This window comes from Ischnura elegans, chromosome 1, assembly GCF_921293095.1.
Source record: "Ischnura elegans chromosome 1, ioIscEleg1.1, whole genome shotgun sequence".
NCBI classification, from domain to species: domain Eukaryota; kingdom Metazoa; phylum Arthropoda; class Insecta; order Odonata; family Coenagrionidae; genus Ischnura; species Ischnura elegans.
The window spans coordinates 123,736,803-123,749,316 of record NC_060246.1 but is presented as its reverse complement, the minus strand read 5'-3'; the positions used below and the strand labels follow the sequence as shown (position 1 = coordinate 123,749,316).

Sequence of the window (12,514 nt, the reverse complement as noted above, 5' to 3'; positions counted from 1 at the left end):
TGCAAGTACATAATGTTTCATTAGAAATCACATTGAAACTTCGATATGAGCGTTTCTACGCGTCACTGACTGACCGTCACACCCGGTTTTTGTTCATATATTTCCCCTTTGACTTAATACAAATAAATTTGGGATATTTCTGGAGGATTCTGCCAAAAGTAGGTTAGTGAAAGCATACATTGGCTTTGGTACCACCCTCTAACCCCAGTAGAACCGGAGATTTTAAACTTCTAAGTCGCCGTCACTGACTGACAAAAATGAAACTCCGTTTTGTGACGTTGTCACATTTCTTCGCATTGCTCTGAAATTATGCAAGATAAAGAAAATCCACGAAATACATAAACTAGTTTTAAGTGTTGCCCAAACGTATGGAAAATCGTGACTTTGTGTAAGTAATGGTTTCCTCACTTTGGTCATAAAAACAGAGTGTCACTGACTGACAGGAATTGTCACTGACTGACACATGTGATTTAATGCTTGAAAATTTTTATTTTCCATGGAATAATCATTACAAAGTACATACATTTTTTGGAAAAAATTAATATAAAAGGGATATAAACACGTATTATCCATTTTTTCCAGTAAGTTTTTCGATTTTTAGATTCTCACTTAAAACGGTGAGTACGCCTGGCACTGTTATCTAATGTCAAAGGAGACACCTTGATAACGTTTACAGCAACAACCTCCACATGATGAATAGAGAGAGTGTTCCTTATGGTTTTAATATCATGCCACTGTTGGTCCAGCATTATTTTGGTGGCAGAAGTTTCGTACACAAGGATCTCTGCAAATTTTATTTTGTTGCTGGTTTTACTGCACACTTGCACAAAATTAGCGGCATTCATTAGAATAGAACCCGACTTAGAAGCTACCCAAGCCATGTTTTTGGCTTTGCCCCCAACTGCGTCAACAGCACCTTTGCCATGATATGATTAAAAAAATTCCATTTAATGGAAATTCCGAATATTTTGGACAAATATGTAATGTTACACAGAGTATATTTATTTTTAAACTGGCTTGAAGAGCCATCCGAGTAAATTATCAACTCTTCCATGTCAGGTTTAACCACCATTGCCTCTCTTAGTAGAAATTTTAATGCACAGTGAACATGGTACTTGTCCTGATCCGTGTTATCACATGCCATAGCATAAGATTTTATTTCAAGGGGTCCGTTTGGATCCGTTTTGTACCATAATACAGCTGTGAATATGGACACCTTTTTATGACCCCATTGCGCACTCTGAATCTCATTCTGATGCTGACACTCATATTTGCTCGCAAAGTCAACCTGAGCTACTACCTGTTTGGCCGCAATGTTCTCCCTTGCACGTTTAAAAGACTCACTCTGCTGACGCTTCACATATGTATGGCTCTAGAAAAACGGTAAACTTTCAGTCAGCATTTGAAAACACTCAAGGACTGTTCCTTTTTTAGCATTCAAATTTACCCATTTGTTTTCACTAGCCTCCCACCGGTTCCATTCGCAGGTATCATTTGCCACGTAGTCGGGCATTTCAATAAACGCGAGCCCTGGACAATGCTCACATCCTGACTGCATGCATTCACTAGATGTCTGGTCACAAACGACCTGGCTAATGAACTGTCTAAACTCTGTATGAATTGGCAAGCCTTTCTGGTGTAATGCAAGTAACAAGAAACGAATATTTTCATGAACAATGCATGTGCATACATAATGGGGAGTGTCCTTTCTTAGCAAGACATTCGGTGGCCGCAGCCTGGCAAACATTGCAAATCCTATGGGAAGCTAGGCGTTTTCCTCGTGAAATATTGCGTGAGCCTCTTTCAATGACATCACGAGATACCGAATAGGTACAAGTATTGCGACCCCATCTACCTGTACTTTCCGACAGTCTCTCTTCCCTGGACACTGGAATGATATAGTGTCACTATTATAAAATTCGTCGACAGCTTTCCGAACCACTGTGGATACTCTGGCTGCCCGACGAACCGGCTGGATGGGGGCAGGGGCGTTCTTGACCACGAGACCATTAATCCGAGCAATCTCAACGATGAGCTCCTTCCTCTTGCGAGGCGACGCTGGCAGCGCATTCGAAACACGCTTGATGCACTTTCCCCGGTGCTGACGGCTTGCAAAGGCGCTCGAAGCAGTTCCAGATCCTGTCTTAACCTATGGAGACAAGCAGTTAATACTAAAGTAAACATGTACACTATCATTTATATTATTTATCTTGTTAGATGACGGACAGCATACCGGAATACCCGAAGTTGAAGGTTGGTCTCGTGGCGCCGCTCTTAGCCGCTCTCGACGTGCACTCTGGTGCTTCTTGTTCTGATGGCGTACAATACGTGACAAAAAAGCGGAACGACGATCTCGTTGTTGCTCTCTGTTCTTCCTCCGTAATTCCTCGTATTCACCGCTTCGCTTTTTTCTCTCAAGATACTCGCGCTGTCTCTCTGCTCCCTACTTTCCCATCTTAATCAATCCTGACTTATCCCACGAGTAACGATTGCAGTTCCAAACAATCATTCCGCTCTTATGTTCCGCTTTCACAACAAACGTACCGATGCGACGCGACGACAATGAAGGTGACGGTGGTACGCGTTACGCCGAAGCCAACAATTGACAAAAAATACAATGCTCCGCTGAATAAACAATAAATTTACCAATAAAAATAAAACGGATATACTATAATTACTTGAGGAACATATTACTCGAGGAATTTAGGGTACCATTCGGGGGCAGTGAAGCGCACGCACCGAAATTTAAAACTTGAGCGCTACGAAAAGTTAAAATGTCAGTCAGTGACGGCCCTCAGGAACAAAATCGGTGAATACTGGGGATTTTTTTTATTGTGATCTTTCATCCTTGGGATGGACTTGATTAGGGTACGAAACGATTTATCTCCCGCATTCTTCGTTTTCGGTCAGCGGAAAAAAATGGATGTCAATCGTCACTGACTGACACCAAAACGACGCACTGTTGCATTACATTCCTCTGCAGGAACATGTGACTTTCAAGTATTGATGAAATGGATTGGTAAGTAATAGTCATGATTGGGGAGGATGGTTAACTGAAAATTTTCACGGAAAAATCGTATCTTCGTTGCAAAATCTTCAGTAAAAGAATGGCTCTGTAAACGGAATCATTTGCTCATATGAAACAAGAGCTCAATTCCGCGGCGTTTTCGTAAAAAATGGTTGGAGTATGGGGATAAACAAGTACGGATTATTAAAATTTGAAATATTTACACCATTTCAGGACTTTGAACGGTTCATTTATCTCAAATTGAATTTTTGAACCCTGATATGACAGTTACGTAGAAACGCTCATATAAAGATCAAAATTTTAATCTAAGAAGGTATTCTATTGAATCTACATGTCTGAAGCTCATGCCCAACGACAGATACTACTGCAGGCAAGCTATTGCTTGTAGAATGTGTAATTATTCACTTCGCTAAATTAAACCCAAAAAATAATTCTTTGTAACATAAAATACATATGTCCATTTACACATGATCACCTCTCCCCCGATGATGGTGCTGCCACCATTTGCCATTAGATTGTGAATTGTAAATATAGGAGTGTTATATTAACTTAGTATACTTTATAATTAATTGTAGAATTTAATTTCCTTTATGTAGGCACCACCAAAGGGATTGAATGATTTTTTACTGCCAGAAGTATTAGAGAATGTGCCTGATATTGTTACCATAGGGACTCAGGAAAGCTATCCTGAAAGATTTGAATGGGAAGTAAGCCTTCAAGAAACCATAGGACCATCTCATGTTCTTCTTCATTCACATTCTTTGGGAACCTTACATTTGGCTGTGTTTGTGAGGAGAGATCTTCTTTGGTTTTGTTCTGGTATGTATCTCATTTTGCTTTCAATGTTATTTGATTATTTACGTCCTGTTTCTTTTTTTTGCTTCAGTGCTGTTAAGATATATTGTTATTTTAAATCATTTTTAACCTTTAACCGGTGACGTGCGGTCTGAGAGACCGCTGTGTTTCTAAAATTATGAATATTTTCAAAATTACTATTTCAAATCATCTATAATTCTCGATAGCTTCAAATTTTTGTATGATAAGGACATTGCACTCTTAAAATTGAACGTTCCTATTATTAATTTCTGTAAATTAGCAACTGAATTCGAATTGTGATATGAGAGACCACACATCACTAAATTGGAAAAATCATTAAACGTAGTGCTGGCGGAAATGATTCAAAAAGTTGTTAAAAACAATTTGTGGTGATTTTTCAAGTATAAGAATAATAAATAATTTTTTAGGAAATATTTGTAATAACACAGCATGGATAATTAGGAACTTAATTTTTATATGCTTATACATCATGTAAGAATAAGTAACTATTCACGTCTTTGCTGAAGGCGAGCGCAAAACAAATGAAATCTATTTTTTTGGAAATATCACCCATTTATTTCCTTAAAAGTTAAGATTTCTATAGGTGTTACAATAATTAGAATAAAACAGTGGTAAATTTTGTGTAAGCAGGTAGTACGCATATAATGCATTTTGTAATTTGGAACCAATTGAACCCCGAAAATTCACGTGCTTAAGTCGGGAGTGTAAGATTCATTTTTGCCTATCTTTTGAAATTCGGTCTCTATGTATTTGGGGACAGAGCATCTAATATTCGAGTTTTACCACAAGAAGAAATAAAAAGAGCCTGGGAAGCACTGAAAGTAAAATGTTGGAATGCTAGTGCCGTTACCTTTACATTTGTTCGAAGCATATTTTTTTATTATTTAGGTTATTTTTGTCGGCTATTTTTTTTTTAAACAACCAGAAAAGTCCTCTAGTGCATAGTTTCTAAAGTAGTTGAAAAATCTGTCGACTCATGCCAACAAATACAACTGATACTGAAAGAGGGAGCATAGATTATGACAGTAGTGACGTAGTAAAAATTGCCCCCAGGCAAGGAAAAATTTTTTACCGGAGAAATCGCTCGCAGTGGTTATCAAATGAGCTTAAGAGGAAAATACGTACAGCCTTCCATAACATCTTTACTCAGAAACCTGGTTTTAAGGATTGCATTATATCACTAGGTAAGGATATTGATCGTCTTGATTATTGGTCTCAGATTTTTGATGAGCGAATGTTGCAATTGATTTTGCACTGAACAAATACAAAGCTTCAAGCTATAAGAAAAAAGTATTGCAGGCTGAAGCTACAAAACGTTGATTTTATGAAATTAAAAACTTTCTGGCTCTTTTGGCTAATTCTACGATTTTCAAATCTAATGAATCTGGAATCAAATATGGCCGCCAGTGAAAGAACGTGTGTTTCTCGCTTTCCAATGGTTTTCATTTTTATAGCAGTGTTTTGTGTCATTTCGGTGTGTCCTGCTACTAGAGTGTGTGTGAACTCAACAGTGACCTCCTCACCAATTGTCCACGATTTTCTTCAACATAGATACAGCTATAGGAGGTATTTTTTCTCTGCCTTCGCTTCCTGTGACCTCTCCCTTGGTTGCCTCCACTTCCCAAGCTGTCCCTCCCAACACTCCTCGCGGGTCCTTCGCCCCTCCCGGGCATACCTTTCGCGGAGACATCGGTCCTGGACTGGACTATCTATCCTCTTATTAGCTCTGCTTTCGGGAGACATAAACATCAACCCTGGCCCTTCCAGAGCATCATTGGTGAGCTTTTACTATCAAAATGTGAGAAGCCTAAGGAACAAGTTGTCCACTTGTGATTCACATGCTCATGAGTTGTCGTCCTTCGATGTCATTGCCCTCTCCGAGACATGGCTAAATTCATCCATTAGTGACAGTGAATTGTCTTTTTCTAGCACCCATACCGTATATCCCCGAGACAGACCATCGAGAGGGGGAGGAGTCCTTCTCGCAATTAATTCAGCTTATCAGTCCAAGCGACGGAGAGATTTAGAGACAGGATGTGAAATAGTTTGGAGTGAAGTGTCTCTCTCTTCTCATAAATATCCCAAGAGTAAGTCGAGTAAAACACTCATTGGTTGTTTTTATCGCCCCCCAGCAAGTGACTCAATTGTATTAGAAAAGTGTTTTGACTCTCTGCTAAAGGCTGTTAACATCGGCAACGTGATTCTGATTGGTGATTTTAACTTGTCTATTCGCTGGGACTCCCCCACCTCATGCTCACCGCTCAATTCCCGTGATGATTACTTCATTAATCACTTCATTAATGCACTCCGCTTATCGCAGTTTAATCTTCATGCCACCAGAAACCTGGCAACATTGGATTTCCTCAGTCCCCCCCATCTCCATCACCCCTGGCCGAAACATTTTCGTCTCCGACTACGAGTCCCTCGACGCTACGTTTTGTTTCCAAGGCTCTCAGAATCGCCGCGGGGCGCCCTCCAGACCCCACAAACCCTTTCCTGCTTGGCCGAAGGTTTCCTGGAACGACCTTCACCGCGCACTCGAGTTAATCCCTTGGTGTATCCTCAGCTCATTGTCTCCGGATGAAGCAGTGGACTTCTTCTACTCCGTTATCGACAGTGCCATAAAAGACTTTGTTCCTTTTGTGACCCCAAGGACTAAAAGATTCCCTTTGTGGTTCAAGCCCGACACAATTCATACCCTTGGGAACAAAAATCAAGCTTGGTATCTATATAGAGACTACCCCAGTGAAAACACCTACAAAGTGTTCTCAGACCTTCGTCGCCTATCTAAAGCCCTAATACGCCGTGACTATAAGGATAATGTCTCTGAACTGTCTTCCTCCATAACCTCAGATCCGAAAAAATTCTGGACCTTTCTCAATAAACGCCGCAATATCCCTCGAATTCCCGATGCTGTGTCTCTCAATAATTCCTGTGCCGTAGGAACAGACAGACCAAACTTCTTCCTCGAATATTTCACTGGAAGTCAAGCACCGACGTCAAATTTCTCACTTACTGACGACTTTTCCCTCTCCCCTGTCAACACCCACTGCCTCTCAGAAATTCGGACAGATCCCAAGGAAGTTGCTAAATATCTATCTAAGATTCCCCTCTGCCGCTCACCTGGGCCTGATGGTCTCAGTCCTGTATTCGTTCGCAACTATGCTCAGTCTCTCTCAGTTCCCATTGCCCTCCTTTTAAACCATATTTCAGCAACATGCCATACAATCGATGGCCTAAAAGTCCCAACTTGACGCTATCTTTCTTGATTTTTCCAAAGCCTTCGACACCCTTAACCATAAACTTCTCCTGCATAAACTCGCCTCCCGCTTTAATATCCATGGCAACTTCCTCAGTCTCTTGTCCAGTTTCCTCCGTGACAGATCCCAATGAGTAATACTCGCTGGTATCTCATCTTCCTGGTCTAACGTTACCTCCGGAGTGCCCCAAGGTAGCGTTCTTGGACCTTACCTCTTCAACCTATTTATTGATGACCTTGCCCCCATTGTCCGTTCTTCCCAAGTCAATACATTACTCTATGCTGATGACTGCAAACTGTTTAAAAAGATAAATAATCTCGCAGGCTGTAATATGCTACAGGATGCCGTAAAAAAGACCACAGAGTGGTGCACTCTCTGGAGGCTGAAATTGAACTTTAAAAAGTGCACCACAATGACAATATCAGCAAAAAAAAACACCTTTCCTTTTTGATTATGCTGTTAACTCCTTGCCTCTTAATCGTGTGTCATCCATGAAAGATCTTGGAATTATTGTGGATCAAAAACTTCTGTTCTCTGAACACATTCATGCGATCAAATCTAAAGCCATGTCACTCTTAGGACTACATACTCTACCGGTTCACGGATATCTCCAGTACTAAGGCACTCCAATCCTACTTCACAACCATAGTTCTTCCGGTGATCAACTGTTGCTCCCCAATTTGGTCAATGTCTGCTCCCACTAATCTTGCCACCCTTAACAGTGTTACAACTTTTTTTGCAAAAATTGTAAAATTTAGAAACCCAAATCTCCGCGAATCACCTGCTAGTGCAGTTTTATCCTCTTTATCCGTCCCTAGTCTATCCCTTCTCCAACTTCAATCAGACATCAAATTCATTCATAATACCCTTAACTCCCACGTCGACAGTCCTGACATTGTTTCCTTCCTCAACATTAGAGTACCTTCCCGCAACACCCGATCTACTTCTTTACTCCACATTCCTACACCCAGGCTATCTGTAATTAAGCGCTCACTTTTCCATAGGCTTTCCCTTTTAATAAATACCTTACCCGGTGATATTGATCCGTTTGGTCTGACACTTAAAAATTTTACTCATCGGGCATTAACATATTTATCGCATAAATGACTAGATAGCCGGATAAATGTTTGTTTTTCTTTTTTATTCTATTTAAATTTGTAACAAATAATTATTCTTTAATTATTTAATATTTGTTGTTATAAGTGCACTTTAAATTGGCATTATTGCTGTAAGTGTATCTCTTTATTAAAATAAAAATTAACGACATATGCAGAATATTTGTCACAGATGGCGCAGTCAGGGAAATTTTCCGATCAGTAATTTACTATACTTCTTAGGAGTCTCCATTTTGATAACCCAGCAGATCGAATGACCCAATGGTAGCTCCAATTTTTGAGTTATTTCGCTCTTTAGTGTAAAACTCCCAACACTGCTACTTGTTGGGAACAATAACTTCCATTGATAAAATATTAATTGCCTTCGGATGCTGATGCCGTTTCAAAATATATATTCCTAGCAATGACTATGCGTGCAACGATGCGTTTGACTGATGCCAAAAACAATTATCTGTTTAACACATATTTGTATGCAGGAAAAGACACAAATGGAATAGGTTTGCCAGACAAATACAAAAAGTTATCTTAACCATCCCAGTCAGTTCTTCATCTCTCTGAGACAATCATGGGGTCCCACAGAAATATCGGATAACTGGTACACACACTATTAAACTGGTAGAAAAATTAAAAGAAAAAGGCTGACGTACGTCGGTACAACCATAAAAAATAGAAGGGGCATACATCAGGGGCGGATCCAGGATTTTGTTCTGGGTGGGGCACAAGGATACCTCGTAATACAAAACAAACGCAATCATAATGGGACCGTATTAAAAATCTTGCATATTTTTGAGGGTCTGGGGGGGGGCACGTGACCCGTGCCCCCCCCCCCCTGGATCCGCCTATGGCATACATTGTGATTTTGTGCCATCCAAAGGAAGCATACTGGGCTCTCCTCTCCACGGATGCTCAGCCAACATGACTGTAATATCCCATGTCCCCAAAATAAATAAGGCTGTTTGCTTAGTTTCATTAATTCTTTACAGGGTAAGTGATGATATAGAGTCAAGGAAACCAGAGGTAATTGCAATTTAAAAAGCAACTAAGGGTAGCGTAGATGCTTTAGAAAAAATGTGCTGTAGTCACACATCTGGCCGATGGACAAGAAGGTTGCCAATGGCAGTAGTTTTCAGAATATTAGATATGTATTTCCTTTGTCAACTCTTTTATGCCTCAGTAGTCTGCGAAAGATAAGACATGAAAGATATGACAGGATTTAATTTCATTAAATCGATAGCTGCAGATCTTGTTGGAGCCCATATGGGAAGGAGAATGTCAAATCTTAGACTCTCCGACAGGGAGGATTAATTAGTGCGTAACTTCTCCATCTACTGTTAGAAGAAGCTGAAGAGTTGAAAGGTTCGAGAAACGGGCAACATGTAGACTGTGCCTGCCATACAAAAAAACGGAAAACCTCTTTCTTATGTTTCTGATGCATTTGTGCTATTGTGAAAAAATGTAATTTTGATCACCTGCAGAATGCATCAAGAAAAGGACTAATTGTAAGTAGGATAAATTCCATGCTTACTTATTATTTAGCCTTCCAACTTTAACATTTAAGTAGAGATGGGTCGAATAGCAGATTTCTCGAATTCGAATATTAAATCATTGCTCGAATATTCGAATACCTCGAATACTAGAATTGCACAAAGCATATTATTTCTTCAAGCTTCTTATTTCTTACTAAGTTTCTATTTCCCTTGATGAATGTATAGAAACCAACGGATTTTGGCGAGTAATTAAGATTTCCTTTAAAGGATTCAAACCGGAATTTAGCTGATTAATGGAATATTTTAATTTTATGGAAACAATTTGGGCTTATAGTTGATTCAACTAACATCTCTTTCAAATATCCTAAGGGGACACACCACCTCACGAAAAAATGATTGCATGCCATCTCGGCTTTTACACTGCTACGATGGATTTCTGTCTAGCTATCTAATTATCTACCAAACTCCATTTCTGCGGCATGCCGATCTGATACTCGGCTTCCTCCAACTTCTTATTTTCAACAGGTAGCTCGCTTTACCCTCACTCCTACTGTCAAGTGCTAGCGGACAATCCGAGGCATTTTGCAAAATACACGCGCTTCTCCACCGGATTTCTTCAATTATTTTCAGTCCATCTTTGGAAGTTCTCACGAGATAAGCAGATGAATTCGAATTGCTAGCGGGGAGAAACCAAATATCCTGAGAAAATATCCCTTCGACTGTGACAATAGAGATTTATAGCATAACTCATAAATTGTAACTTGATGTATGTTTTCGAAAAAAAATACGGCATCAACTTCCGAGGAGCTCAGTTGCGAGGATATCGAGTTTCGCCAGAATGCTAATTGTAAGTCTCCGTCGTATTTTGACATTTATTTTTTTGCGTAAAATGCTTAAATAAACTCAGAAATACGTCGTGTTTGGTCTTATTCTTTTTGAAATAACGCGCACATTACTAATATTTCAATTCAATAAAGGTGTAACATCAATTGACGAAAGTCATTCTTAGACACCTTTTGTGCTAATAGATGACTCATGCTGCGGTTGAACTCCACAGAAATGGGGAACTTCGAAGCTGGTAGGGAAAAAAAGGTCAGTGGGGGAGAAAAGGGAGGGCCCCAAACACGTTTCTATTGTTCTCGTGTAACTTGGTATTTTTTTGAAGCTAAGGTCTTCGTAATATGATCCCTGCGCGAGCTGTGACCTTTTCTTATTTCGAAGAAGAGGAAAGCCTCAGAGGGGGGCTAGTGCTGAATGGAGGGGGATACCGGATCTTGGGAAATGCGCTAATGTAAGTATCCCACGGTACTCACGCAGCAGTTGACCTCCAGAAATGGGGAATTTCGAAACAGGTGGCCAGAAAAAGGTCAGTGGGTGAGAAAAGGGGGGAGGGCGTGAAACACGTTTTTATTGTTCTCGTAACTCGATATTTTTTTCGAAGCTAAGGTCTTCGTAATGCGATCCCTGCGCGAGGTGGGACCTTTTGTTTGATTTCGGAGAAGAGGAAAGCGTCAGAGTGGGTGAGGCGAGTGCTGAATGGAAGGGGATAGCGGATCGTTGGAAATGCCCTAAGGTTGCTATCCCACGGCACTGAGGTTCTCCTGGTGGGGGGAATCGGGGATTTTCGGATTTTTTCATCCGACCATTTTCGGTTCCCCTCGTCGAACTCTTTTCACCGCTAAAATCCACGAATTTGATGTAATTCGTCAACTTGCGTAAAACGGCGCTGTGAGCACTAAATGACTACAGTTCTCTACATTTTCCCGAGTCAACTACCAATGACGTGCGTGCGACAGTGTATGACGCGAAATTCAAAGTATTCGAGGCGGTACTTTTTGCATAACTATTCGAAACCACGAATATCGAATACTTTCTAGTATTCGAGGTATTCGAGTATTCGCGGATACTATTCGCACATCTCTACATTTAAGGCCTTATTTTTAAATCTGGCAAAATATTAATGCTTAAAAACGATAATAATAACTCAAATGTCTTTGAAATCAGTTTTTCATCCCGTTTCAAATAAGAATTTTTACTAAAAAATTGGTTTGTATTGGGAATGTATAAAATTAAATATAAGTTTTAGAATAGTTAAGTAGTTAAAGAAACATTAAACTAAGCAATAAAAATGACGTTGCAACATTTTATGAATTTTTGATCCATTGCGGTCTCTCAGGCTGCATGTCACTGGTAGTGTTACAAGAATTGCACGTCACTGGTTAAGGGTTAAACATCAAGTTACCGTATTTCTCCGATTATAGTCCCCATCTGAATATAGTCCTTCCTCCCCCCCTAATTTTGAGGCCTCAGTTTTGGGAAAAAAATATGCTTGAATATCGTCCCCTCTTTACTTTTCCCCCAGGCATTTTATTTTTAAAGGGGGGGACTATATTAAGATAAGTACAGTATTTATCAATCATCAAAATGAGTCCACTACTAAATTTACATCGCAGAGTGTTATTATTACAACATTTTGCAAGTTTTAAGTAGGTCATTTATATTTCAGTTTCCACATGAATGTTGCATTTACTGTTTCATATTCATTTATCTTCCTAAATTGAATCGAGTTTTGCTATTCAAAGACTTGTAAAGTTTTGTTTATGTGATTAAAGGAAGGAAAGAAGGAAATGATGGAGGAGTTATAGCTGAGTGCTTGTTGCTTTTTAACTGTCATTTTCAGCAAAAATAGGTGGTGAGATTACAGGAATCCCTTGAGGTTTACTTGGCAGCACTGTGACACACTCCCTTACCCCATATATCTGTGACAAAAGTTTGAGTCCCTTATTT

The 12,514-nt window shown here is 39.8% G+C and overlaps 1 protein-coding gene across 4 annotated transcripts in view; it reads left to right on the top strand.

Moving 5' to 3' along the window:
- LOC124169212 (inositol polyphosphate 5-phosphatase E) overlaps positions 1 to 12,514 on the top strand; it is a 49,839-nt gene that overhangs the window by 11,908 nt on the left and 25,417 nt on the right. For all 4 annotated transcript variants that reach the window (XR_006867058.1, XR_006867057.1, XM_046547734.1 and 1 more), the window contains exon 3: positions 3,625 to 3,847. Coding sequence is in view for 2 of the 4 variants with exons in the window: in XM_046547734.1 (XP_046403690.1) it covers positions 3,625 to 3,847 (223 nt within the window). In the remaining 2 variants the exon portion in view is untranslated. The remainder of the gene's footprint in view (positions 1 to 3,624; positions 3,848 to 12,514) is intronic.